Source organism: Crinia signifera, chromosome 2, assembly GCF_055691185.1.
Source record: "Crinia signifera chromosome 2, ASM5569118v1, whole genome shotgun sequence".
Taxonomy (NCBI): domain Eukaryota; kingdom Metazoa; phylum Chordata; class Amphibia; order Anura; family Myobatrachidae; genus Crinia; species Crinia signifera.
The window spans coordinates 251,802,108-251,828,055 of record NC_139218.1 but is presented as its reverse complement, the minus strand read 5'-3'; the positions used below and the strand labels follow the sequence as shown (position 1 = coordinate 251,828,055).

The 25,948-nt window shown below is 42.7% G+C and overlaps 1 protein-coding gene across 2 annotated transcripts; it reads right to left on the bottom strand.

Moving 5' to 3' along the window:
- Positions 1 to 555: 555 nt before the first annotated feature.
- Positions 556 to 3,026, bottom strand: LOC146059027 (uncharacterized). Of its 2 annotated transcripts, XM_083171181.1 has the most exons (3): positions 2,636 to 3,026; positions 1,412 to 1,815; positions 556 to 1,171 (listed from the first exon to the last, which is right to left on the bottom strand). In XM_083171181.1, the coding sequence occupies exons 2-3, from the start codon at positions 1,811 to 1,813 to the stop codon at positions 599 to 601; spliced, it is 975 nt and encodes a 324-aa protein (XP_083027307.1). In that variant the 5' UTR covers positions 1,814 to 1,815; positions 2,636 to 3,026; the 3' UTR covers positions 556 to 598. The 2 variants fall into 2 exon arrangements, with proteins under 2 accessions (XP_083027307.1, XP_083027308.1); XM_083171182.1 differs by lacking the exon at positions 2,636 to 3,026 and having other exon boundaries at positions 1,412 to 1,845.
- Positions 3,027 to 25,948: the final 22,922 nt, after the last annotated feature.

The window sequence follows — 25,948 nt, the reverse complement described above, 5'->3', positions numbered from 1 at the left end:
TTGTGTGCCCCGCTGTTGATGTTTTCATAATAGGGATACCAACCCAGGTAAATAGCCCCATCCACTAGCTCTCTCCCCTCACACCATCCACTCACCTGCTCATCTTGTATAAGAAAATACAATTGTTTTCAGTAAAAAACTTTATGTAAAAATTTAAATTTTTACATATACAATTATTAAATAACTCTCATAAAATAGCAAAGAATTGACAATAAATTGTCATGAGATAAAACATTTCCCAACCAATGGAAAATAATATTTAACAAAGTGCAAACATGTGTTTGTTGAGTACAATGGGGCCGATGTATTAAGCCTGGCAAAGAGATAAACTGGAGTTAAATTGCAAGGAGATAACGCACCAGCCAATCAACTCCCAACTGCCATATTTCAAACACAGCCGATTGGCTGATGCGGTATCTCCTTCCACATAAACTCCAGTTTATCTCTTTGCCAGGCTTAATACATCTGGCCCAATGGCCCACATACAGTGGAATGCCACAGGTAAGGTGAAATGTTCCATTCCCCAACATCAACAAAGAAAGTGCAACCGCATGAACTGATTTTTTTTAGAAAAATGCTTGCAACAGCAACTGTAATTTTACATTTGCAACAAACCAGGCTCATCACCTTGCAGAGTGGCATGGGCACTCATCCAAGCGGAGCAGGTGCTACTTGAGGAACTATAGGTAGGTGATGATGTTGGGGAGTGATCACTCAAGGCAAATTGGTTGTTTGGGTTTTGTGTACAAGTATTCGGTGTAGGTGGATATGACGGATAATGTGGATTGGTTGGTGGTGGGAGAGGTGGCCAATGCAATGTCTGCGATGGTAATATGGGGCTCTCTGGTAATTTACCATTTTGAGCACATATTAGCGCATCGTATACAATGCTTTTAAAACGAAGACGTTGGAACGGATCCAACGACTGCAGTTCAGATGCGATGTTCATTCCAAAATTTTCATGTTCATCTGGGGGCTTCTGAAGAACCTGTTCTGCACGCCTCAGAAATTGCTCGGCAGACAATGGTGCAGAGCTCGTACTCTGTGCAGTAACCCGACGTCTTCTTGGCGGTGGTGGGCGACTTGGTTGCGGAGGAGATGGCTCTGCGTCAACTAAATCGACATCTGTAGGCTCGCTGATGGAGACATCATGGTCGCTCCCTGGTGCTGGCTATAATAAAGGTATACAAAAATTAATTACACAAACTTTCTAAATGGTATTGAGCCGATTAACCATGACACTCCAAAAATTGTTGAACTACACATGCCAGCATGCACTGCATCTTTTTTTTTTTTTTAAATAGCCAAAAAATTTTTGTAGTGCTTATCGTCATGTGCATTTAACAACAGATGGAGTGTATAGTTGTAAAAAAAATCTTGAATGATGTTTGTCCTTTGTACATATACTTACCACCTCATCTTGATTCTCGACAACTACCGGTGGGATATCCCCCATCATCGAGCAATGAGATTGAGTCCTGGGCTCATCCTCAAGGGTGAACAGGAGAAGATTGTAGTACCACAACGTGGGCTTTCTGACTTCATCCGCCCCTGCTCCCGAATGCTGTGACTCCTTCACTCTCTTGTGTTCCTTTAAAAACACTGTTCTGAAATTTTGGATCTTCTTTTTGACCCATTTCAAATCCGCTTGACTTTTACGGACTTTACAGTACTCAATGAGCTGCTGGTATGCCTTCGCTTTTTTGTCCTTGTTTGCATAGTCTTTGGAGGTTATTTTCCACAGACATTCATGGGACTGATACAGTTCCAGGAATCCAGTCCAGTGGTCTTGTTCAGTGATTTCAGCTGACATGTCTGTAAATGACAAAAGGATTCAATATACAATATTTTTTAAATATTTTAAAATGCACCAGGCAGGCGGAAGCACTTTGCACCAGGCACTACATGCATAGAATTCACCAGGTAGGCAGCAACACTTTGCACCAGGCACAGCACTCACAAAATGCACCAGGCAGGCGGAAGCACTTTGCACCAGGCACTACATGCATAGAATTCACCAGGTAGGCAGCAACACTTTGCACCAGGCACAGCACTCACAAAATGCACCAGGCAGGCGGAAGCACTTTGCACCAGGCACTACATGCATAGAATTCACCAGGTAGGCAGCAACACTTTGCACCAGGCACAGCACTCACAAAATGCACCAGGCAGGCGGAAGCACTTTGCACCAGGCACTACATGCATAGAATTCACCAGGTAGGCAGCAACACTTTGCACCAGGAACAGCACTCACAAAATGCACCAGGCAGGCGGAAGCACTTTGCACCAGGCACTACATGCATAGAATTCACCAGGTAGGCAGCAACACTTTGCACCAGGCACAGCACTCACAAAATGCACCAGGCAGGCGGAAGCACTTTGCACCAGGCACTGCATGCATAGAATTCACCAGGTAGGCAGCAACACTTTGCACCAGGCACTGCACTCACAAAATGCACCAGGCATTGGATATGGGTTTGTTTATCTCCAGGGCTAGCCAGGCACCCATTCAGCATCCCACCACACAAGGCCAAACAACCCACCCCCACAACATAAATAACTACAAACATGAAGCGCTCAGCTCTACTACATAGCAGCCGCCACCCTACCCTCACCACCACACGAATAAACTCACCAATTTATTGGAGAATCCACCCCTGCCGTGTCCTGCTACGCACGCTGGTTCTCCTGATGCCATCAGCAGCGAAATGGCGCCTGGGAGGTTCCTGGGAGTGGCTACATCGCTTCCCGTCGCTCGTTGTCCGTCGTTTTTCATCGTTTGCCGTCTTCGGCACTGTACGATGTAAACGATGATAGACGAATTGACCTGCATGCAAGGGCGATGACAGACATGATGACCGACCTGCGGGGACGCGCATCGTCGTTTATCGTCCATCGTTTAATGCTAAAAATGTGTACGATACCAAACGATGTTAAACGATTAACGACCATGGATAATCGCTCAAAATCGTTGCAAGGGGGTAAAATGAATGGAATCTTTCATAGTCGTGGGCATAGGATCTTTGTGTCTGTATGGGCCTTAAGTTACGTCCCCATACACAAAAAGCTTATGCCTTTTTATACTCTGCTTTCTTAATCAGCACATTCTTTCCTGTGTATAGGTTAAATAAATGAATCCTTAAGCACAGCTTTTCAATGTCTTCCAAAAGTGGTTAAAACCAATAGTTAAAGGATGTGTGTATTATATATCAACATGACCAAAGTCTGCTTGCATTAAAGTCAAATGAAATCCCTTGAAACTTATACGTATTTCCTAACAATCATTGTTTTTTGTAGGATTTTGGTTTTAAAAGTACAGCATCACTTAATACATTTGCTATTATAATAAACGAAAACAAATTAAACAGTTCTCAATCATTTTAAAATACATATTCTGTCTCTTACAGTTGTCTATTATGGCACAAATATATCTGTCTGACAGCTTGCCATTCGCTTTAATTCCCTCTTGAGTAATCTGGACAATTTTAAAATGATTTAATTGGAAGGATTGGCAGTTTGCATGGTTGCGTGGATATATTTCAGAAATAATTATAGTAAGTGAACACCATCATCTGGACTTTATTTATGCATAAGAACATCATCTAGTAGTACTCTGCAGAAATCATACTTTTCTACAGTACTATCAGATTTGTTTTTTATGTTTTTCATGTTATCACAGAGTGACTATAACTATATAAATCACTTTTACACATGTCTTCATGTATTCCGTTTAGAAAAAAAAATTGGATGAAACTTTTTTATTGAATGTATTGTTAAGTCTTTGCTCTACTCTCAATAACTTTCCGCTCCCATATACATAATACACAAAAGGCTTTTCAGTCTTTTTCAGTCCTAGAAGGCCACTGATAAATGCACTGACCCTTTCATTTCTTTATTTTTAATACATCATTTTTATTTATTGTTAGATTTTCTGCCCATTTTTGACACATTACTGGAGATAGGTATGCTTTTTCATATCATTTAGAAAGGAAAACAAAGGACATTGAAGGAAATCCCTTCCGATTCCAATAAGGCAACATTTTGTTGGCTTCAAAAGTATTCTGGTCTTATTCCTACAAGTGGAACTGTCTGCACTCATCTCAACAATAAAGCCACCATACATACTGTATGGTTAGAAGAGATCTCTATATATGGGCAAAGCAATGGGAAAGTTTTGCAAAACTCACCTCTTCAGACTAGCTTATCATACTCAGGACACCTACACAACCTCCAGTAGCATTTATATCTAATTGCATCCAATCAGGACCGTCTAGTAATCTGATGGGACTGCCATGCTATGGAATTCTATCCTTATGTATCCCTCCTATTATCCCTATAGATTGTAAGCTTGCGAACAGGGCCTTTTAACCTCTATGTCGGTTTGTATCTACCCAGTTTGTTTAATCACTGTTGTTTCTAATTGTAAAGCACAATATTGTAAATATAAAAAAATAATAATAGTGATGATAAAAGGGATAGATGAACCAGGGATCACTACAGTTTACCATATTCCTAATTTGAAAATTCATGAACAGTTTGAAGGGATGCCCCTGATTAAATCCCACACGATTGACAGAGAGATAGATACTGTAGATAGATAGATAGATAGATAATTTACATGCAGACATTTATGCATACAGTGCCCTTTTAACTGAGAGAAGCCTGAATACTTTTTTGTTTGGATTCAATAAAGTGTTGGAGACATTTGTTAGCGATCTGTGAATCTCCAGTTGCGTCACATCCCAAAAAGTGCTTTTTTGGACTTAGATCTGAAGACTGTAGAGTCCGTTTGAATACATTGAAGTCATGGAACCAGCTTTATAAGACATGTGCTTTGTGACAATGACATGTTATCCTGCTGTAAGGAGCTTTGCAGTACGTGGAGCATAAAAGGGTAATAAAAGGTCTACTATTAATTGAATGTACGTTACAGTATATAACTTGTGTATTAATACAACCAATAATAAAAATAAATCAGGCGCAAAGAATAAAACAATTTAAACAAAAAGGTACTGCTTTCCTAGCACGGCGCCCACAATCTAGATTGTATGTGTGGGGCTGATATCTCAAGCATCTCATGCATCTTATGTGTTTGTGCGGCATAAGATGCATGAGATGATGCAATCGACGCGATCGTCGGCGTCCCCTCGTGGGGCTCGCTGTGCTCGCCACGCTTCGGGCTCGGTGGCTCGCTGCGCTTGCCACACTATAGAAATTCAACTCCACGCCGACGTGGATAGTGGGGGTATGAAAAGGTCGGAGGACGCGTACTGCCTGCGCTCGCCACGATTCGGGTTGGCGTTGATAGTGCTGGTGGCGTTAACAATGGTTATTGGGGGCTCATGATTTTTTATCTCATGCATCTCATGGATCTCATGAATGCATAAGATCCATGAGATTAAAAAATCGGGTCCATCGCGTTGATTGTATGCCTTAAGTACCTTAAACTTAAGGCATACAATCAATGAGATGGGCGCCGTGCTAGGAAAGCAGTACCAAACAAAAATGATCAATTAAAGTAATTTATGTTCAATTATGATTAATATTTGCAGCTCATAAATGTAATCTGGAAAATTACTGGATTTATACGTAAAGAAAGTAGGAGAGACAACCCCTCAGAGAGCGCAATGATTTCAATGGGTTTGTTTCCATCTGCCTTCCTACAGTTTCCTCCAGTGCCATTGCATTGGGACACCATATAAACTAAGAAGATCTGCAACATCTGCTTGGGACTCATCCCCATCACCTATAGCAGTGAAACACTAACAAGCAGCCTCTGTAAAGTGCATTTACCGTATATATCTGACTGCCAAATATAAAGAAATTGATTTTCACAGCTCCACCACCAAATCCTGTGAGTGAGGTTAAATTTTCATATTTTTTCCCAGTCACTTTGTTTTTTCATTTGTTGTATTTTATGTTTATTAACCGAGTGGCATATTATTAATAACAAAATAAGTAAAAACCCTGTTCTTGTCATTAATTGTAGTACTAACGCTGCTTTTTTTGTGTTTTTTCTTGTGATTTCCTTATAGGGATTGACTACCTCTATACCCTAGAACCCCAATTTTTTCTTAATTGGTATAAAACCTCTTTTCCCTTCTTTCAAGATTGTGCTCTGTTACAAAACTTCCACCAGCGACTGACTCCAGGCTTGTGCAAAAACAAATACCTTTTTTTCAGGTTGCTCAAAAACAAAGATACAAATAAACAACCAGAGAGGTTAGGCCCTGCCTCACTCCCTTTTACTCAATCAGGAACCCCTCAGGTCCCGGCGTACTGACACTAGTGCCCACTGTCCCTAGCAGACCTATCAACTGGACACTAACTGCCATGAGGAGCCCTGACTAATGGGAAAGATTCTGCTATAAACCCAGCAGCCAGGTGCTGATTGAAGCAGCTCCTTGAGCTAGAAAGCCTACAATATCTGGTCTGGGCTCAATGGATGGGAACCAAGTCCATGCACACTTGTCATCTACCTCTAGGACCCTGTGAGTAGCTTCCACCAGCCACTCTTTCAGTGGCACAAGCCACTATAAAGTCCCTAGCATTGTTTCCAGGTGGCAAAGTACTTCTTCTGCCACAATATATATGGATGCTGGAGGTGTGGCACTTGTTGCCTTTTAAGGAAATAATCACACTGAATCAACAGTTACCGTATATATATCATATATTGTGGCAGATGTATGTAGGAGGATACACACTGCGCTGTCAATCAGAACTGTGATAGGGATGTTTGATAATATGGTACGATGAAATGAAAATATATAAGGCACACCAAGTACAATGAGTAGAGGACACGCTGTGAATAAATATAAAAACTCTTTATATATAAGAATGAGGTGGGTAATAAACTAAAATTGGAATATAATTAACATTTAAACACATACATATAGAACCACAAATAATATGCTAAGATTAGAGGTGGGTAATCAACTAAAATTGGAGTATAATAGTCACAATTGCATATGTTAATACACAATAAAAAATTGCTAATATCTGGACCAGTATAGTGAGGATAAAAATAGCAGACTTGGTGAATTTCATAAACCACAATAAGCTGGCGTCCCAGCAGGAATGGTAAAGTGGTATTGAATAATAAAAAATGGAAATGTCCCCTCAAAGGATTGCCGTTTTTGGAGTATACACAGTAGAAAGCCTGTAGCAGCAAAGGGTTATAGAGCCAAGTTGACCTGAATTAGCGTGTAAGCTAACACGCACAAGAGTTCGTGCAGGTGCTGGCAGGCAGGACAAATAAGCAGGCGTCTGTGTGTTAGTATAGCGTAGCAGGCACAGTTAGTGGTAAGCCCAAACAGCAGGAGTTGCGAGTTGAGCTTTGAATTGCGAGTATAGAAACACTCACTGCGTCTTGAGGATAAAGATGGTGCCTCAGCGGGCTGCTTGTAGATAGCGTGCCGAGTAGATGCACGCTAGTAGCCGGTTCCTGTGTAGAACTGTGCGCCAGGCTGTATGTTTGAAGATACGGCAAAAAGCGTCCAGCCGGGTGTAGTCACGGCAAGGGATCCTGGGACTCCTTTTTCAAGCTGAAAAAGTCTCCAGTTGTTTGGGAGACGAAACGCGTTGCCCCACTTCCGCCCCACTTCCGCCAGTTTACACAGCAGACTTGTGACGGACTTCCGCCCTCATCCTGAGTCCCAGGATCCCTTGCCGTGACTACACCCGGCTGGACGCTTTTTGCCGTATCTTCAAACATACAGCCTGGCGCACAGTTCTACACAGGAACCGGCTACTAGCGTGCATCTACTCGGCACGCTATCTACAAGCAGCCCGCTGAGGCACCATCTCTATCCTCAAGACGCAGTGAGTGTTTCTATGGGATGCAGTTAAGATCCCGGCGGTCGGGATCCCGGCGTTCAGAATCCCGACGCCGGAATCCCGACCGCCGAAATGCCGACACTTTCTCCCTCCTGGGGTGTCCACGACACCCCTGGAGGGAGAATAAAATAGCGTGCCGAGCGCAGCGAGCGCAGCGAGCCCGCAAGGGGGGCGATCCATGTCCCCCCCTTGTCGGCATTTCGGCTGTCGGGATTCCGGCGTCGGGATTCTGAACGCCGGGATCCCGACCGCCGGGATTCAATACTGAATCCGTTTCTATACCCGCAATTCAAAGCGCAACTCGCAACTCCTGCTGTTTGGGCTTACCACTAACTGTGCCTGCTACACCAAACTAACACACAGACGCCTGCTTATTTGTCCTGCCTGCCAGCACCTGCACAAACTCTTGTGCGTGTTAGCTTACACGCTAATTCAGGTCAACTTGGCTCTATAACCCTTTGCTGCTACAGGCTTTCTACTGTGTATACTCCAAAAACGGCAATCCTTTGAGGGGACATTTCCATTTTTTATTATTCAATACCACTTTACCATTCCTGCTGGGACGCCAGCTTATTGTGGTTTATGAAATTCACCAAGTCTGCTATTTTTATCCTCACTATACTGGTCCAGATATTAGCAATTTTTTATTGTGTATTAACATATGCAATTGTGACTATTATACTCCAATTTTAGTTGATTACCCACCTCTAATCTTAGCATATTATTTGTGGTTCTATATGTATGTATTATATTCCAATTTTAGTTTATTACCCACCTCATTCTTATATTTAATTTTTGTCTATATATATATAAAGACTTTTTATATTTATTCACAGCGTGTCCTCTACTCATTGTGCTTGGTGTGCCTTATATATTTTCATTTCATCGTACCATATTATCAAACATCCCTATCACAGTTCTGATTGACAGCGCAGTGTGTATCCTCCTACATACAATTGCTGTGTGAAAAAAAATCAGTTTTTCTTCCATCTCTTGAAGTCTGGCAGACTTCTCACTTCTGCAGCAGCCAATCAGAACACCATTTTTCTCAATTTACTTATTAAGAGTTTTCCATAAAAATTTTTTATCAATTAGCGCCGGGGCTCTTAGGAGATTGGGTTGTCCCCTTTCTCTTAGGAATACAAACCTCCACAATATATTGTGGCAGAGTCAGCATTCCCCCACATGAAAGTAATGTGGAGGATCCAGACCAGGTTTTGGCAGCAGTAGCAGAAACCCAGGTGTAATCAGCAGCAAGGATAGTCACCCAGTTTTCCAATTGAATAGTGTCCTTGTGTCCATTCCTAGATATGCTTCTTATTGGTGTCCAACCTTGAAAAGGCCATAAGAGCGAAACACGTTTGTGCATTGGAGCCAGGACACCCACCTTTGGACCTCCTACCCAGCTCCCCTATTGTGACCAGACCAGCTTCCTGAGTAACCCCAGCAGCCGTGCAAATCAGGACAGTACAAACCAGAAAAGAAAAAAAAAGAAAAAATTGTCAGAGCGCAAGTCTGCAATATATAACAATCTTGGATCTGCAGCTGTCACTATCAATATATACTCCACCCCTTGAAACACCAAAAAGACAACCAAGAAAAAGTAGAGATAGCGCTGATCCAAGTAATTTTTCAATATATCATATTTTAATAAAAAAATTGGTACAATTTATTAATTAAACATTAATCACCGGCCGGTAATATACAGATTATAAAACAACCATAAAAAATTGAAAAAAAAAATGGAGGTGAGGTTAATATGGGACTTTCCCTTTAAGGGTAATAGAGTGTATTAATTATCCCAACGATGGTTAGTAGGCTGAATGTTAAGTTCTGTAGCAGCCTATATGAGGCAGGTTAGTCCAATTAACAACAGGTGGGTCTCTCACAGCCCTTAGGTGTTAGTAGGTATTAGCATGCATTATCCAGTATGTATTTAGCCAACTTAGCAGTCAATAGTATTATTACTTTAAAGGTTTGGTAACTTGCCAGGCTCCAGGTATAGCTCTCAGTTGTGGATATTACACGGGTCTTAGCTGTGGATTCCTTGCGTGTGCATTCATCCTTCTGAGGAAGCAGCTGAATTCAAAGGCGGGGAAACGCGTAAAGGATACCCACTGGTGCCGGTACTACCATACAGCCTTTAAAAAAAAGCTTTGATCTAACTGCCATTGTCCCAGGAGCATGGACGAGTCTGCCTTGTTGCATTGCACACGCAAGGAATCCGCAGCTAAGACCCGTGTAATATGCCTTCTGCTGGCCTTCTCTGGAGAGACCAAAAGTACTATTGGAGATTTTATTTTTCCCAGATTTTTGTCCACCGTATAGGTATAATCATTAGTTGTATAACAGAGGAGGCTAACTGGACTATTTGACCTACCAATATATTAGGCATCACATTGCCAAACCTCATTAATCACATGATAGGACATGGATATATTAGATAAATAGGCATATCACGCCACATAAGGAGGTATTGAAGACGCCACCAATAAGAAGTTGACAACTTCATTTAATTACTTTAATCATATGTTGAAAGATTATTGTATTCCCTGAGAAAGTCTCATCGAGACGAAACGCGTTGAAAACTATCTGCATACTATTTTACCGTGTTAATCATGTGAAGACAAATAAATAAGTGTTGGAAGATATCTCCTATGTGCTTCATTGGATTTGGACCTGTTGTATTTGGACATTTTAGATTCTGGACGCCATACTACTATTGGGTAAAAAATATATATATATATATATACACATACAAGAAAATTAGCAGACACTCACCGGACTTGCTTGTAGCATATTTAATAAGACATCACCTTTAGTGCATAACAGTGGGTACAGGTCGACGTTTCGGTACCATGCTGGACCTTTCTCAAGACCCCCTTCCTGCTTTCTCCAGCGTGTAACTATCCCTGCCTTATGTGGACCTTAAATAGCAGTAAGTGATTAGGCCAACCACTCCCCCTTGTTAATTGCAGGAAGTGATATAATTCTAAAAAATCATTCTAATGGAGCCCACAACGCACCGATCCCGGCGTGCGTTGTGGGCTTAACTAGCATACATAGCATTGCATCGTATGCCTTGTGCATACGATGTGCATGCGATGCGATGCTATGCTAGAAAAAGCTAGTGCAAAAAGTATGTGCAGCAGAACGCATGATCTCAATGCGGTTCACACAAAAAATGAAATCATAGGCGGGCATATCCTTATTGTTGGAACGCACGGCCATTATGTACTGCGTTCCATACAGGCTATTGTGTATACGGCGTTATTTAGTGCTTATTAGAAAAACTGAAAGAGTTTTATGTTATCATTACTAATAATCTGATGTTGCTAACACCCACAGGTCAAATATCTATTGGCCATCACTGCGTGCCTATCGCTGTCCACATACAGTATTAAGGCACCCCATTAAAATACATACCCATATAGATACAAAATTATATACACAATCCCAGACGCAATAGGACTATATTCTCTATTATGATGCTATTATTCATTGCAGAGCAACATATACAAGAGAAAAAATTTTTTTGTTACTTGTGGATAATCACGGCTCCCACGATGTGCATCGCATAGCAAAAAATCGCATCGCATGCGTTTTTTAACAGAAAAGCATCCAAATGCATTGAAATTAGTATCAAACATGTTCAATGGCCCCCAAATGTCATTTTTGAGGCTGTACCATCCCCACTATCAACGCGAACCCGAAGCGTGGCGAGAGCAGCGTGCCCGCGAGGGGCGGCGGTACGCGTCCTACGACCTTTTCATACCCCACTATCCACGTCGGCGCGGAGTTGAGAATAGAAAGTGTGGCGAGCGCAGCGAGCCACCGAGCCCGAAGCGTGGCGAGGGGACACGGATACCTTCACAGGTATCCGCGTCCCCTCGCAGGCTTCACAGGTGTCCGCGTCCCCTCGCAGGGCTTGCTGCGCTCGCCACGCTTCGGGCTCGGTGGCTCGCTGCGCTCGCCACACTTTCTGTTCTCAACTCCACGCCGACGTGGATAGTGGGGGTATGAAAAGGTCGTAGGACGCGTACCGACGCCCCTCGTGGGCTCGCTGCGCTCGCCACGCTTCGGGTTCGCGTTGATAGGGGGGGTGGTACAGCCTCAAAAATGACATTTGGCGGCCATTGAACATGTTTGATACTAATTTCACTGCATTTGGATGCTTTTATGTTCAAAAACGCATGCGATCGCATGCGATCAAATTGCATTCGATGCGATCGCACGCGATTTTGTAAAAAAATGTTTAAAACTGCAAAAATCGCATCCAATCGCATGCCATCGCATGCCACTATATATGGCATGAGATGGCATGCAATGGCAGCCGTGATACTCCACAAGTACCGAATTTTTTAAAGAAGAATTTGTAAAGAATTTTTTTTTCATAATCAAGAGAGAAATCTATTTCAAAAAGTCTCTCCCCACAGAAATATTTTAGAAGGAGATATTTCAGAGTCCTTTAACTGTATTTCATAAAAACCGCGAGTTGTCGCTAGGTGATGACGCGGCACTGATGAATAATAACAATGGCGGTGCGTTCCACGCTTTCTGCGCCTGGCTGGGAGATCAGGCGGTCATCTTAGAATGATGTACTTCCGCCCGGATGTCCGGGTGATGGAACGCACGCCGAGAGTGAGTGCGTGTCAAACTGTTTGAGTGCACAAAATGGAGCTAACTATGGATTATGGTGATCGTGGTACACGCATATGAAATCAAGGTAATGGCAATAATGATATGGATTAAGGGCTATGTGCAATATTGAATGATTATGAATTTATATCTATGTATGGTGTATTTTAGAATGATTTTTTAGAATCATATCACTTCCTGCAATTAACAAGGGGGAGTGGTTGGCCTAAACACCTACTGCTATTTAAGGTCCACATAAGGCAGGGATAGTTACACGCTGGAGAAAGCAGGAAGGGGATCTTGAGAAAGGTCCAGCATGGGACCGAAACGTCGACCTGTACCCACTGTTATGCACTAAAGGTGATGTCTTATTAAAAAAGCTACAAGCAAGTCCGGTGAGTGTCTGCTAATTTTCTTGTATTGATATGGAAGCTCCAAAATTGTGGTGACTTTCTGGCATATGGCACCCCGGCTGTTGAATTGGATTGGAGAGTGCTATCTCTACACATATGGATATTGAGGGAATCATTGGATGCTTCTCTGGATTGGCACCCCGTTATCGGATGATATTTCAGCAATTGAAAAATGTATTCTTATGATTTTGGTTTAAAACTTATTTTTGTCTGTTGCTTTCTGCATTTTTTTGGTTTGTGTAGCTATTTGTTTAGTTATATGAACATATTTGGTATTGTGTATATGTAAACCAGACGCAATAGTGATAAGGATACCTACTGCAAAACGTGGACTTTTGAAGTATGACTCAATTAGCAGGTTTTTTGGATGATAATGCTCTTAATGAGGCTGAAAGTTGTTTTGTAAGCCTGACTGACGATGGTGCCGATAAGGTCTTATTTGACCAAGTTGATTTTGACAAGCTGCTGGCAGAAACTCCTCTAGACCTACATTTTAAATTGACCGGTTTAAGGAAACGTGAAGTAGATCTGATCCTTCATGGTCAATTTTTATCAGAATATTACAGAAAGAAGAGGATCCCTAGGGGGTTTAGAGTTAGCAATTCACAGACTATCGGACGTAAGAACTCCATTTTCTGTATCAAGTGGTGCGGAATATTAAATAAATGTTCCGCAGACTTACTAATATTGGTCATAGAGGAGGTTGGCAGTGAGCTCAAAAAAGTGAGAAGTGAGATTAAGGATTTTGAAAAAAAGCATAAGTCCACTTTGACCAAGGATAAAACTGATGATTGGCTGACTAAAATCCAGACTCTGGTTGAGAAATATAGGACAGATCTAATCGCGTTTAAGCGAAAAAAGTGGGAGACTGTGGAGTCTGATTATCAGCATCATACAGTGTATCGCTGGCTAAGTGGTGAAACTCAAAATCCTAGATATAGACAGAGAACACGTAATTATAGGAAAGGACAGGATTCTACCACCCAAAACTCTGACTCATCAGCTGACTCCGACGCCTCTGGGGGCCTACCACCACTGGGACGAGATCCTGCTACAGGGTCTTTTTTAGGCCCAGACGTCAGGCCCAAGGTGGGAGGAAGGTCAGGCAGCAGAGACCGCACCCGAGGAGGGGGAGGTACAAGAAGAGGAGGACGAGGCAGGTAGATCAACTTATTTTTAATCTGTCTACACATACATTGTCAGCAGCAGAAGAGAGCTTATTAATGAAAGGGTTAAAATTTATACCCTCCTGCAATTTTGATAAAATGGAATGGAAAATTAACCAGTACAAAATGGGACGTAAATAAAGACTCAAAGAATTTTTTTCTGAAAAAGAGGCATTTGAGAACCAGGGAGTGGCCAAATTCAGAAAGTCTAGCACCTTTTACCCCCCCCCCCTCATCCAATGCCAGTCTGAAAACTTTTTTACGGATGGTGGATCGGGATGTGAATACCAACTTGAACCACCGGTGTACATTTGATAATTTAACACGAGAAGAAAGAGTGGCTTTGGATGGGTTGAAAATTAATACATCGGTGGTTATCAGAAGCGCCGATAAAGGGGGTGCAGTTGTGCTTCAGAATTTTGAAGATTATAACCGGGAGACTGGGAGATATCAACACCTATTTGAAAGTAGAATACAACCCCATGCCCCGAATAAAAAAAGAGGTGGACAGTTTGTTAAAATCAGCTGTCAGTATGGGGTGGATTAATGAACAACTATATGAATTTTTGGTGGTTGAACATCCCAGGTGTCCCCTGATATACACCCTGCCAAAGGTTCAAAAAACCTTGGTGGACCCCCCCGGGGAGGCCGATTATCTCGGCCTGTGGCTCCATCCTGCAACCACTGGCACAGTTGGTGGATTACTACCTGCAGCCATGTGTGCAGGAGGTAGCGAGTTACATCCGGGATACTGGCGACTTCCTGGGGGGGTTACGTGATGTTGTAGGGTTGTCTGATGGATGTGTACTTGCCACCTGATGTGGCGTCCCTTTATACCATAATACCTCACGACGCTGGTATACAGGCAGTACGACGGGCCCTACTTAAAGGCCCATATGATGGGCCCCCAATTGAGTTTATTTGTGAACTGTTCAACAAGGTCTTGACACTTAACCACTTCTAATACCAGGGTGAGCATTTTATGCAGATATCTGGTACGGCAATGGGGTCGAACCTAGCGCCGGGGTTCACCAATTTGTACATGGCCGAATACGAAGAAGTCCACATTTTGCAGAGGTATTCAGCCAATATAATACACTACAATAGATTTATTGATGATTTATTTTTACTTTGGAGGGGGACACAGGAGTCCTTTCGTGAGATTGTTGATGAATTAAATGCATTAAACAGTCCAGTAAGATTTACGGCAAATGTGGACCCGCATTCAGTGGACTTCCTGGACGTTACAATCATCAACAGGCATTCACATTTGGAGTACACTCTTTCTAGAAAACCTACGGACAGGAATGCCATGTTGTGGGCCAGTAGTCACCACCCGGAGAGACTGAAATCAAATTTACCAGTTTCCCAGTTCCTCAGGGTACTACGAAACAATTCAGAACCAGCCCGAGCAGAAACACAACTGATGGAATGCAGGGAACGCTTCAAGGAAAGGGGGTACAAAGTGAGTGACATTGACCGCTGTCTGATCAAAGCTAGAAAAAACCATCTAAATCCAGATGTCACCAGAAGAACTAGAGCATCTAATGATCGACTGACGCTGGTCATGAAGTGCGACAGTGGGTACAATAAGGTCACCAGAGCCATTAAGAGACACTGGCCAATTGTGACAACTGACCCTGCCTTCAAAGGGTAGCTGATGCTCCACCATTAATAGGGGCCAAGAGAGGACAAAACCTCAAGGACATTCTGATGCGGCCCAACATGCGACATACCTGTAGAGGGGAAGGTTGGCTGAAAAAGAAGACAGGCTGCTTCCGATGCCTACAATGCACAACTTGTAGGGCTATGATCACGGGCAGCTCATTCTGCCACCCCCAGTCTGGGCTAAGGATACAAATATGACATCATTTGGTCTGCACTATGGACCATGTCGTGTATATTCTGAAGTGTCCATGCGGCCTCACATATGTGGGCAAGACAATACGCACGTTTAGGGAACGTATGAACCAACATCGGTCCTCTATTCGTCTTGCTTATGCCACATCAACAACCGATAAACCTGTGGCGATCCACTTTCTCAAACTGAAGCATCAAGTGTCAGCAATGACCTACATGATAATTGATTGGGTGCCCCCCCTGGAAAGAGGGGGAGACCGTGGACTTCTGTTGTTGAGAAAGGAGGCTAAATGGATCATGAAGTTGGACACAATAGCCCCGAAAGGGTTGAATGAGGTCAACCCTATGAGTGTCTTTTTATGAAATACAGTTAAAGGACTCTGAAATATCTCCTTCTAAAATATTTCTGTGGGGAGAGACTTTTTGAAATAGATTTCTCTCTTAATTATGAAAAAAAAAATCTTTACAAATTCTTCTTTAAAAAATTATTTTTCTCTTGTATATGTTGCTCTGCAATGAATAATAGCATCATAATAGAGAATATAGTCCTATTGCGTCTGGGATTGTGTATATAATTTTGTATATATATGTGTATGTATTTTAATAGGGTGCCTTAATATGTGGACAGCGATAGGCATGCAGTGATGGCCAATAGATATATGACCTGTGGGTGTTAGCAACATCAGATTATTGGTAATGATAACATAAAACTCTTTCAGTTTTTCTAATAAGCACTAAATAACGCCGTATACACAATAGCCTGTATGGAACGCAGTACATAATGGCCGTGCGTTCCAACAATAAGGATATGCCCGCCTATGATTTCATTTTTTGTGTGAACCGCATTGAGATCATGCGTTCCACGAGGTACTCACACACCTAACGTGAGAACAGCAGTATTGACGACGCGCTACCAGCGCGAGTTGTCGCTAGGTGATGACGCGGCACTGATGAATAATAACAATGGCGGTGCGTTCCACGCTTTCTGCGCCTGGCTGGGAGATCAGGCGGTCATCTTAGAATGATGTACTTCCGCCCGGATGTCCGGGTGATGGAACGCACGCCGAGAGTGAGTGCGTGTCAAACTGTTTGAGTGCACAAAATGGAGCGAACTATGGATTATGGTGATCGTGGTACACGCATATGAAATCAAGGTAATGGCAATAATGATATGGATTAAGGGCTATGTGCAATATTGAATGATTATGAATTTTTTATCTACTGTATGTATGGTGTATTTTAGAATGATTTTTTAGAATCATATCACTTCCTGCAATTAACAAGGGGGAGTGGTTGGCCTAAACACCTACTGCTATTTAAGGTCCACATAAGGCAGGGATAGTTACACGCTGGAGAAAGAAGGAAGGGGGTCTTGAGAAAGGTCCAGCAAACGTCGACCTGTACCCACTGTTATGCACTGTTATGCACTAAAGGTGATGTCTTATTAAAAAAGCTACAAGCAAGTCCGGTGAGTGTCTGCTAATTTTCTTGTATGGATATGGAAGCTCCAAAATTGTGGTGACTTTCTGGCATATGGCACCCCGGCTGTTGAATTGGATTGGAGAGTGCTATCTCTACACATATGGAGATATATATATCTATAGATTGTAAGCTTGCAGCAGGGCCCTCCTACCTCCAAGTCTGTCTGTTGTTACCCAGTTTGTCTTATCACTGTCTACTATTGTAAAGCGCAACGGAATCTGCTGCGCTATATAAGAAACTGTAAATAAATAAATAAATATATATATATATATATAATCTCGAAATCTTGTTACACTGCACCACATTTTTTTACATTATAATTTTTTTTAAACTACTGTAATACATTGCTTAGGGGTCATACACAGGATAAGATCCTGTGACCTGTTTAACTGGAGACAGACACCTTATAGAGGGCCAGATGTACTAAGCTTGAAAAGTGATACAATAGAGAGTGATAAACCACCATCCAATCAGCTCCTTACTGCCATGTCCCATGCTGGGTTTGAAAAAGAGAGGTAGGTTTATTACTCTCCATATTATCACTTTTCAAGGCTTAGGGCGGGATGTATTAAAATACATCGCCGCCCTTCGCCGTCTGTCTGCCGCGATGCCAGCGCATATATACTATCATATGCGGCTGGCATCGCGATGTGGTGACGGAGCCCCCCCCCCCACAATACCTGTACTCTGGTGTGCGGGGGGTCTCCGTCGGACCGTCACCTCCCTGCCACCTGGCTCTCCCCTCACGCCGGGGACAGCTAAGCAGGCTGTCCCCGGCGCCTCCTCCTCCCCCCTGCAGCCGGAAGGATGTCCGGCTGCTTCACTAGGGGGAGGAGGGGTTTACCTTCCGGGGTCCAGGAGGACCCTTCAGGATGGTAAGCCAGAGGGGGGGTCGGCGAGGCGGCGGGTTTGCATCGGAGGCGGCGGGCGGCGAAAAGAAGCCCATAGGCTTCTATAGGGTATCGCCACCCAAAGGTGGCGATACCCTTCAATGCGATATCGGTTTTGATACATTGGAAAATGCGGTAAAACCGGGGTTTTACCGCATTTTCAGTTTGATACATCTCGCCCTTAGTACAGTACATCTGATTGAGATATTTGCTCATGCATTGTAAGTATGCAGATTTTGACTATGTATAATTGTTAATTCAAAACCATTAAAATTGGGCTGAGCTGTAGTCTAGTAACTTCATATAGCTAGAATTTGCACTCTTCCTATGTAGGAGCAAATAGCTCCATCAGTAAGGTATCTGCCTCTAGTGGAAAAGAACATTAATTCTAATAAAGAGAGTGACAAATTATGTTTGTCCTGCTAGTTACAGAAGTTAGCCACAGAAGCGATATCAATTAACTGATTTGAACTCCCAGGGAAGTAGAGATGCCCCCTTGAGAGCAGGAGAATAGGGGCAGCTGAATCCTTTGCCTCCCAGATTTCTGCCACTGAGTCTATCCCTGAAATCCCTTTGACTGTCAACCATGAGGCTGTAGCTTAATAAACAATCTACAGTAAACATTATCTAATCAAATCTAAACATAGGACCATATTCTGATCGAAGTACAAATTTGTTCTCAAAATGGACAAAACCATGTTCACTGCAGGTGGGGCAGATGTAACATGTGCAGAGAGAGTTACATTTGGGTGGGGTGTGTTGAAACTGAAATCTAATTTGCAGTGTAAAAATAATAAAAAAGTCAGTATTTACCCTGCACAGAAACAAAATAACGTACACAAATCTAACTCTCTCTATACATGTTACATCTGCCCCACCTGCAGTGCCCATTTTGAGAACATATTTGTACTGCAATCCGATCTGAATAAGGACAATAGTCCAATCATCCAATCAGTAGCTAACACAAATAGGACATGCAAATCATATTTTTGATTATATCTTACCATTATTGCACTTAACATTGTCTTTCCCAAAATAAAGTTTAACTTATTTGAAAAACCACCTCTCCTGAGAGGGATATGGTCACTAGGTCTCCAAGCGTTAGGATGACACCATTAGGTCGACATGACTGAAGGTCAACATGGGTTAGGTTGAAAGGGTCGTTAGGTCGACACAAGCATTAGGTCAACATGGGGAAGGTCGACAGTCAAAAGGACGACATGAGGTTCTTCACTGTTTTTTGAGCCGACATGTGCCGACAGGAGGTATTTCATGCCCTACCATCCACTAGGGTGCGGTGGGAGAATAAAATAGTGTGCCGAGCGCAGCGAGGCACCTTGCCCGAAGCATGGCGAGCTACATTTTAGTTTACATGTCAACTGTATCGACATTCTGGTAAAAAAGGTGAAAACCCCTAAGTCGACTTTTTGACTGCCAACCTTCCTCATGTCAACCTAATGCTTGTGTCGACCTAATGCTTGTGTTGACCTAATGACCCTGATGACCTAACCCATGTTGACCTTCAGTCATGTCGACCTTCGTGTACGTTGATTTTCAGTCATGTCCAACTTCCTGCATGTCGACCTAGTGGTGTCGACCTAATGCTTGTCAACCTAGTTGTTATCTATCCAATGATCCAAACCCTCTTGAGGTGCCATTAGCCTAACAATGATGGAGAACACATACAGTAATTTTTCTCCAATATGGTTTATTCTGGGTACATGTACGCTCTATGACTATCATGTGCAGTGACTATAAGACTCCAAACTGTATGCTGTTTTGTTCCTATTTATTGCTTACATACAGCCAACTTCAGATTTCACTTAAGGATATGTCACTGAAAAAATAAATGTGGAACTGGGGCTTCATCCTCTTCCAAAATAACGATACAGTGCTTTAAACCAGAAACCAGAAAAAGGGTTTATCACTGCTTAATAAATAGATCCCCTTATTATATTTAATGTTTTTGACCAATCTTCCAGAAATCCAAAACTAAAATGCAGGATTATTTTCTGCTTTGTTTCGTTTCATTTTTCAACACCAAGCACGAAAATAGTTTAGGAATTAAAACCAGACCACTGGGTTTTGCAGTCATTTCTAATACATGTTTAGTTTCGAGAGAGGCAGACACACATATTGTATAGTATTTTAAAAAACAGAATTTTGTGCAGTGTATAAAGGAAAGACATAGGGCTAAATTTACTTAGTGGAAGGTTGACTACTGACAGCCATTTTTATGTCCATTTAGTAAAAGTAGATTTTCATGTCTAAACATAATCGCCATTATCAACATTAAATTACAAATGGCAACCCACTGTGGTGTGTTTTATAAACAGCTGTAGTCAGCAGAGGTGTAGCGTGTAGTCATGGCACCCGGAGCAAGCTCATGCCACGGTGCCCCATATTATATATATATATATATATATATATATATATATATATATATGTGTGTATTGTTGAGGAGGCACTCCTAAATAAACCCTTTGTGGGCTGAGGCAGAATGTAGGTAAAGTAGATCCGGTGCCCTCCTGGAAGTGATACAGCGACTGCTGGCGATATGGACAGGGGGTTGGCGGCACTCGGAATAATAATAGACACCACACGGGGGCTGACCGACGTTTCTGTGCCCAGCAGCACTTTTATCAAGGTGCAGGAACCTGGGCACAGAAACGTCGGTCAACCCCCGTGTGGTGTCTATTATTATTCCGAGTGCCGCCAACCCCCTGTATATATATATATATATATATATATATATATATATATATATATATTTGAAGACTGGCACTCAACCCGGCTGTTCAAGGGTTACTTTGCCCGGGTGACTTCCTGGCTCGCTCAGCAGAGGAACAGAAGATAGCAAATGGGTATAGCGGCACTCCCAGGACGTCACAACAAATCAATAATTCCACACAGGGACCCGCTGACGTGGTTCAACATCCCGATGGGCCTGAATGAACACTTGTCCCTGGCTTGCTTTCTCTAATTATACCAACATTGCATGTCTCTTCTGCTGTACTTTGTCTCTTACCTTACTCAACCTTTCATTTTTCATTTTTAATTTTCATATTCCATCTTTGACTGTCTGGCATGTCATAGCTGGTATAATATATTTGCCTCGACCTTTATACCCACATGAATTTCAATAGGCCTGGAGAACCAACAAACCATCAAATCCTTTTTGCTGCCACCATTCATTTTAATATTTTTTCCTTTTACTTTGCAGGGACATTCTCCGCTGGTCCCCATTTTTTTCAGTTTCCAGTTTTTTGACCTGTACAGTTTAACATCCCCACATCAGGATCCCTCAAGTCCTCTTCCCCCAATTTTTTTCTAAAAATGAAAACATAAAATGTTTTTTACCAGAGTCGACACAACTGAAAGCGACATGTCGCCTTCACATGTCACAGTAGTTCAACTCCAGTTTTGTAGTCACTGTGATACATTTTTTACTTCCCCATTGCCTTTCAGTTTACCACATTGACCCACAGACATGTGGTTCCTTTTTGCCATTTGCCGACATGGGTGAAGTTGACCCACTTTGTTGTGAATAGAATCCGTTACCCTGAGTTTTGGTGCAGTTGGTGCCCTTAGCTCCCCTTTGATTGCATAGCAATCAAACCTCAATGAACACCCTCTTATGCGGCACGATGCCCACAATTGGTCGACATGTCTCAGTAAACAGACATGCTGACCACCGCGGACTTAAACCCAGTGTCACTGGGAATGATGTTGCTTTTTAATTATGTATTGTATTGGTGTATTTTTCCTCCTCTTTTAGATTGTATTCACCATACCCACATCTCAATTCAGTGTCCACTGTAACACTGTCATCTTGATGATCATTATTTATATTATTTTCACGTTTGTTACACTTCTTTTACAGACCACACCAATTGGAGTCCCCGGACAGCCCAGTCGCCATGGCAACGACGCTACCAACAGACAACATCCGACAGCGGCATGTCTGTGGCTTAGCAACCCAGACGCTCCCCCAGATGGGCGTGTTTTTCACCTGAGCCGCTGCCGCCGATCACTCAGCTGATCGAGTGACGTCATTGGGGAGCGCGAAGCCGTCCCGGCGGGCTGCTCCGGAGCCCAGCTGGTAAGTGTTTGGTCATTTATTCACTATGTATATATGCAGGCACATGTACAGTTGTAATTTGTATGCCTCTGTTCTTGAAAAAAGTCTGAAACGTTGAACCACGTCAGCGGGTCCCTGTGTGGAATTATTTATTTGTGTTGTGACGTCCTGGGAGTGCCGCCATACCCATTTGCTATATATATATATATATATATATATATATATATATATATATATATATATATATATATATATATATATATATATATATATATATATATATATATATATATATATATATATATATATATATATATAGCAAATGGTAGGTAGAGGGCGCTGACAGATACCGTCACCTTCAAGAGGTTGCATTATTAAGTGAATTGCATTACAATCAAATATACATTTTGATAATATTTTTTTAAAAATCATAAAATATGACATCCCTTTGTTTCCAATTTAGTTGATGGACAACAGCATAGACAAAACCCGCGTTTCGTCTCAGAGAGACTTCCTCAGGGGTAAACAGGATGAACGGTATGTCGATCTTACGTATAAAAGATTCTTTAAAGCTTCTTAAAAATTCAATGTCTCAATGGAGATCCAGTTCAGAAGGATGTCGACTTGGGCACTAAAGAGAAAGAGGGGGATTTTTGTACCAGAGTCAAACTGATCCTTGTGTAGCCTCCAACTCCTAATCTGAAGTGTCCACAATATATATATATATATATATATATATATATATATATATATCACATTCCACGCTGCCGGGAGGCTGTTGGAGGTCGGACCTGCAAGTAACTCCGACTCCTATCCGATTGCGCACGGGACCGGGTATCAATCAAATGTCAAAGACATGCGATTTGGCCACTTTTCACCTATTTCTCGGCCCAACACGTAGGAATCGGGTGAAAAAAGGACAAATCAGATGTGTATGGCCCTCTATAGACACCAACACACAGACTGAGGTAACAGCCATTGGGTGGAAGAGTGGGGGGGGAGTGTGGAAACAGACAGTCATGTCGACCTAATGGTGTCATCCTAATGCTTGTAGACAATGGGGGAGATTCTCTAAACAAGAAATGCGGTAAAAACCCCGTTATCGGGTGTAAGCTGTAACCATCCCCCGCCCGGCGGGGGGCATCGCCAGAAAAATCTGGCGATGCCCCATAGAGGCCAATGGGCTTCTACCGCATGCCGCCACCGCCGCCCCGCAACGACCCCCCGCCGCCCCGCACAGACCCCCGCATCGCCCCCTCACCTGTGTCCGGGCAGCACAGAGCTGTGCTGCCCGGACCTGTGACCTCCTCCCTGCACTGATCCTCTTCCGGGTGCAGGAAGGAGGAGAGCCCAGCGCAGCAGCAGCAGCGCCGGGTGTGGGAGGGAGAGGAGAGCCGCCGGGACCTGCTGGGACCCGGCGACTCTCACCGCAAAGGACAGCTCTTAACGCAAGAGCTGTCCTTTGCTATAATTATCGCATATGTTAGAACATATGCGATAATTATGATTGCGATGGGCGGCGAAGGGGGGCGGAGATTCTTAGAGAATCTCCCCCCTAGTGAGCAATATCCCCCTCAGGATAGGTGGTTTTTCTAATAAATCAAACTTCAGTTTGAGAAAGACAATGTTATGTGCAATGTTATGTGCAATAATGGTAAGGTATAATCAAAAATATGATTTGCATGTCATATTTGTGTTAGCTACTGATTGGACTATCAGCGTGGCAAAGCATGGTGAGCGAACGCAGAATACGCGCCAAGTAATCCGCATCCCCTCACAGGGGCTCACTGTGCTCGCGACGCTTTTGGCTTGCCACACTTTATAAAATCAACTCCACGCCAACATGTATAGTAGGGGTATGAACAGGTAGGGAGGACGTGTAACGCATTCCCTCGCGGGGCTTGCTGCGCTCGCCACGCTTCGGGCTGTTGTGGATAGTGGGGATTTGAAAAGGAGGCACTTGCCAGTATGTAACATGGAGCACTGGCAAATGTGTCCTTTATTGTGCATGAGACGCACTTGCGCCCGCACCCCTCATTGTGCATGAGACGCACGTGCTACCGAACTCCTAAGCCCATCTCTCTGAAGCGGACACGGGCAGGGTTGCCGTACCCTGCTACAAGAATTACTGAGACGCACAAGAGTCTGCGACACTTGTGCATCTCCAGCAGATGGAGCCCCTCTCCGCCGGTGCCCACATGATCGCCTCTCCACCGGCGTCCGCCAGCTCAGGGGATCTGGCAGTTACCGTGCGGTGTGAGAGGCGGTTACTAGGCTTGCCAGGGACACCAGGGACAGAGCTGCAGCTCGCGGAGACAGTACGGTGACTACGCTGCCTGACGGGGACACTACGCAGGCCTGCCGCGGAGACACTACGCTGAATACGCTAGGCAGCCATTGGGCTACGCTGACAAAGTAGCTTAGGCTGCCGCCGTGAAACTACACAAGTACCCAAAACACAAACCCACACACAAAACACACAAAAAAACTACAATAACATATACACAGTACACAGTACAACAACCAAGCAAACAAAATAAAAAGATCATTAACAAACACTGGCCCATTTGAGAGGATGGTACCCTTAGGTGTATTTAGGTAAGCACAGGGCATCAGGAACAGGCTTATAAAAAATCACTTTGCTCCCACAACCGGAAAACAAACCACAGTGGATGGTTCAAAGAGATTGTTACACTGTAGTAGCTGTGTAACATGTAGAACAACTAAACGCATAAGCACAAAATTGTGGCATTCTATGTGATCTATTAAGAATTAAATACTATTCATGGACTATTTTTATGAACTTTATTAAATGTACAGTATCCATTTTTTATATTTGTCTATATTATTGACATATAAGCTTGGTTTGATTAAGGTGCTTGGGGTTTATTCTAGTTCATTCTTTCTGACAAAATCCTTCTTAGATGGACAAAACCATGTTCACTGCAGGGGGGCAGATGTAACATGTGCAGAGAGAATTAGATTTGGGTGAGTTTTTTTGTTTCTGTGCAGGGAAAATACTGACTGCATGATTTTACACTGCAATAAAGATCTCACTTTGAAGAAAAACCCCACCCAAATCTAATTCTTTCTGCACAAGTTACATCTGCCCCACCCGCAGTGCACATGGTTTTGTCCATCTAAGAAGGATTTTGTCAGAAAGAATGAACTAGAATAACCCCCTTTATATATATATCAAGAGAGGAAAAAGAACATGAGGAAAGAGGGCTCTCCTCATGGTAGCTTACATTTTAAATGGATATTAATTCTCCCTTTCCTTTATTAAGTAAGTTGGTTTAACTTTAATTGGTAAAGTGGTTTAATATTTTGATAGGAAAATATTTTTATACAGCTGACAATAAATATTGTATTGTTATTATTATATCAAAGGAAACCTACAATTTCCTCCTTACTATTCATTTGTAAGAGAGCAATGCTATATATTTTTCCTTTTTTCTGTGATACAGAAACCATGAAAGAAAACACATTTTGAGGAGAAACTCCATAGGCTTTAGTCTGCCAACAACTTGGGGTTATCAACACAGTTTTACTGATCAAAAGTAATTTAATATCTGTGTCTAC

Excerpts from the sequence above, each read along its gene's own strand:
- LOC146059027 (XM_083171181.1), bottom strand. The coding sequence starts at position 1,813 with ATGTCAGCTGAAATCACTGAACAAGACCACTGGACTGGATTCCTGGAA. Across the intron at positions 1,172-1,411 it reads TCGAGAATCAAGATGAGGTG|CCAGCACCAGGGAGCGACCA; the intron begins GTAAGTATATGT and ends CCTTTATTATAG.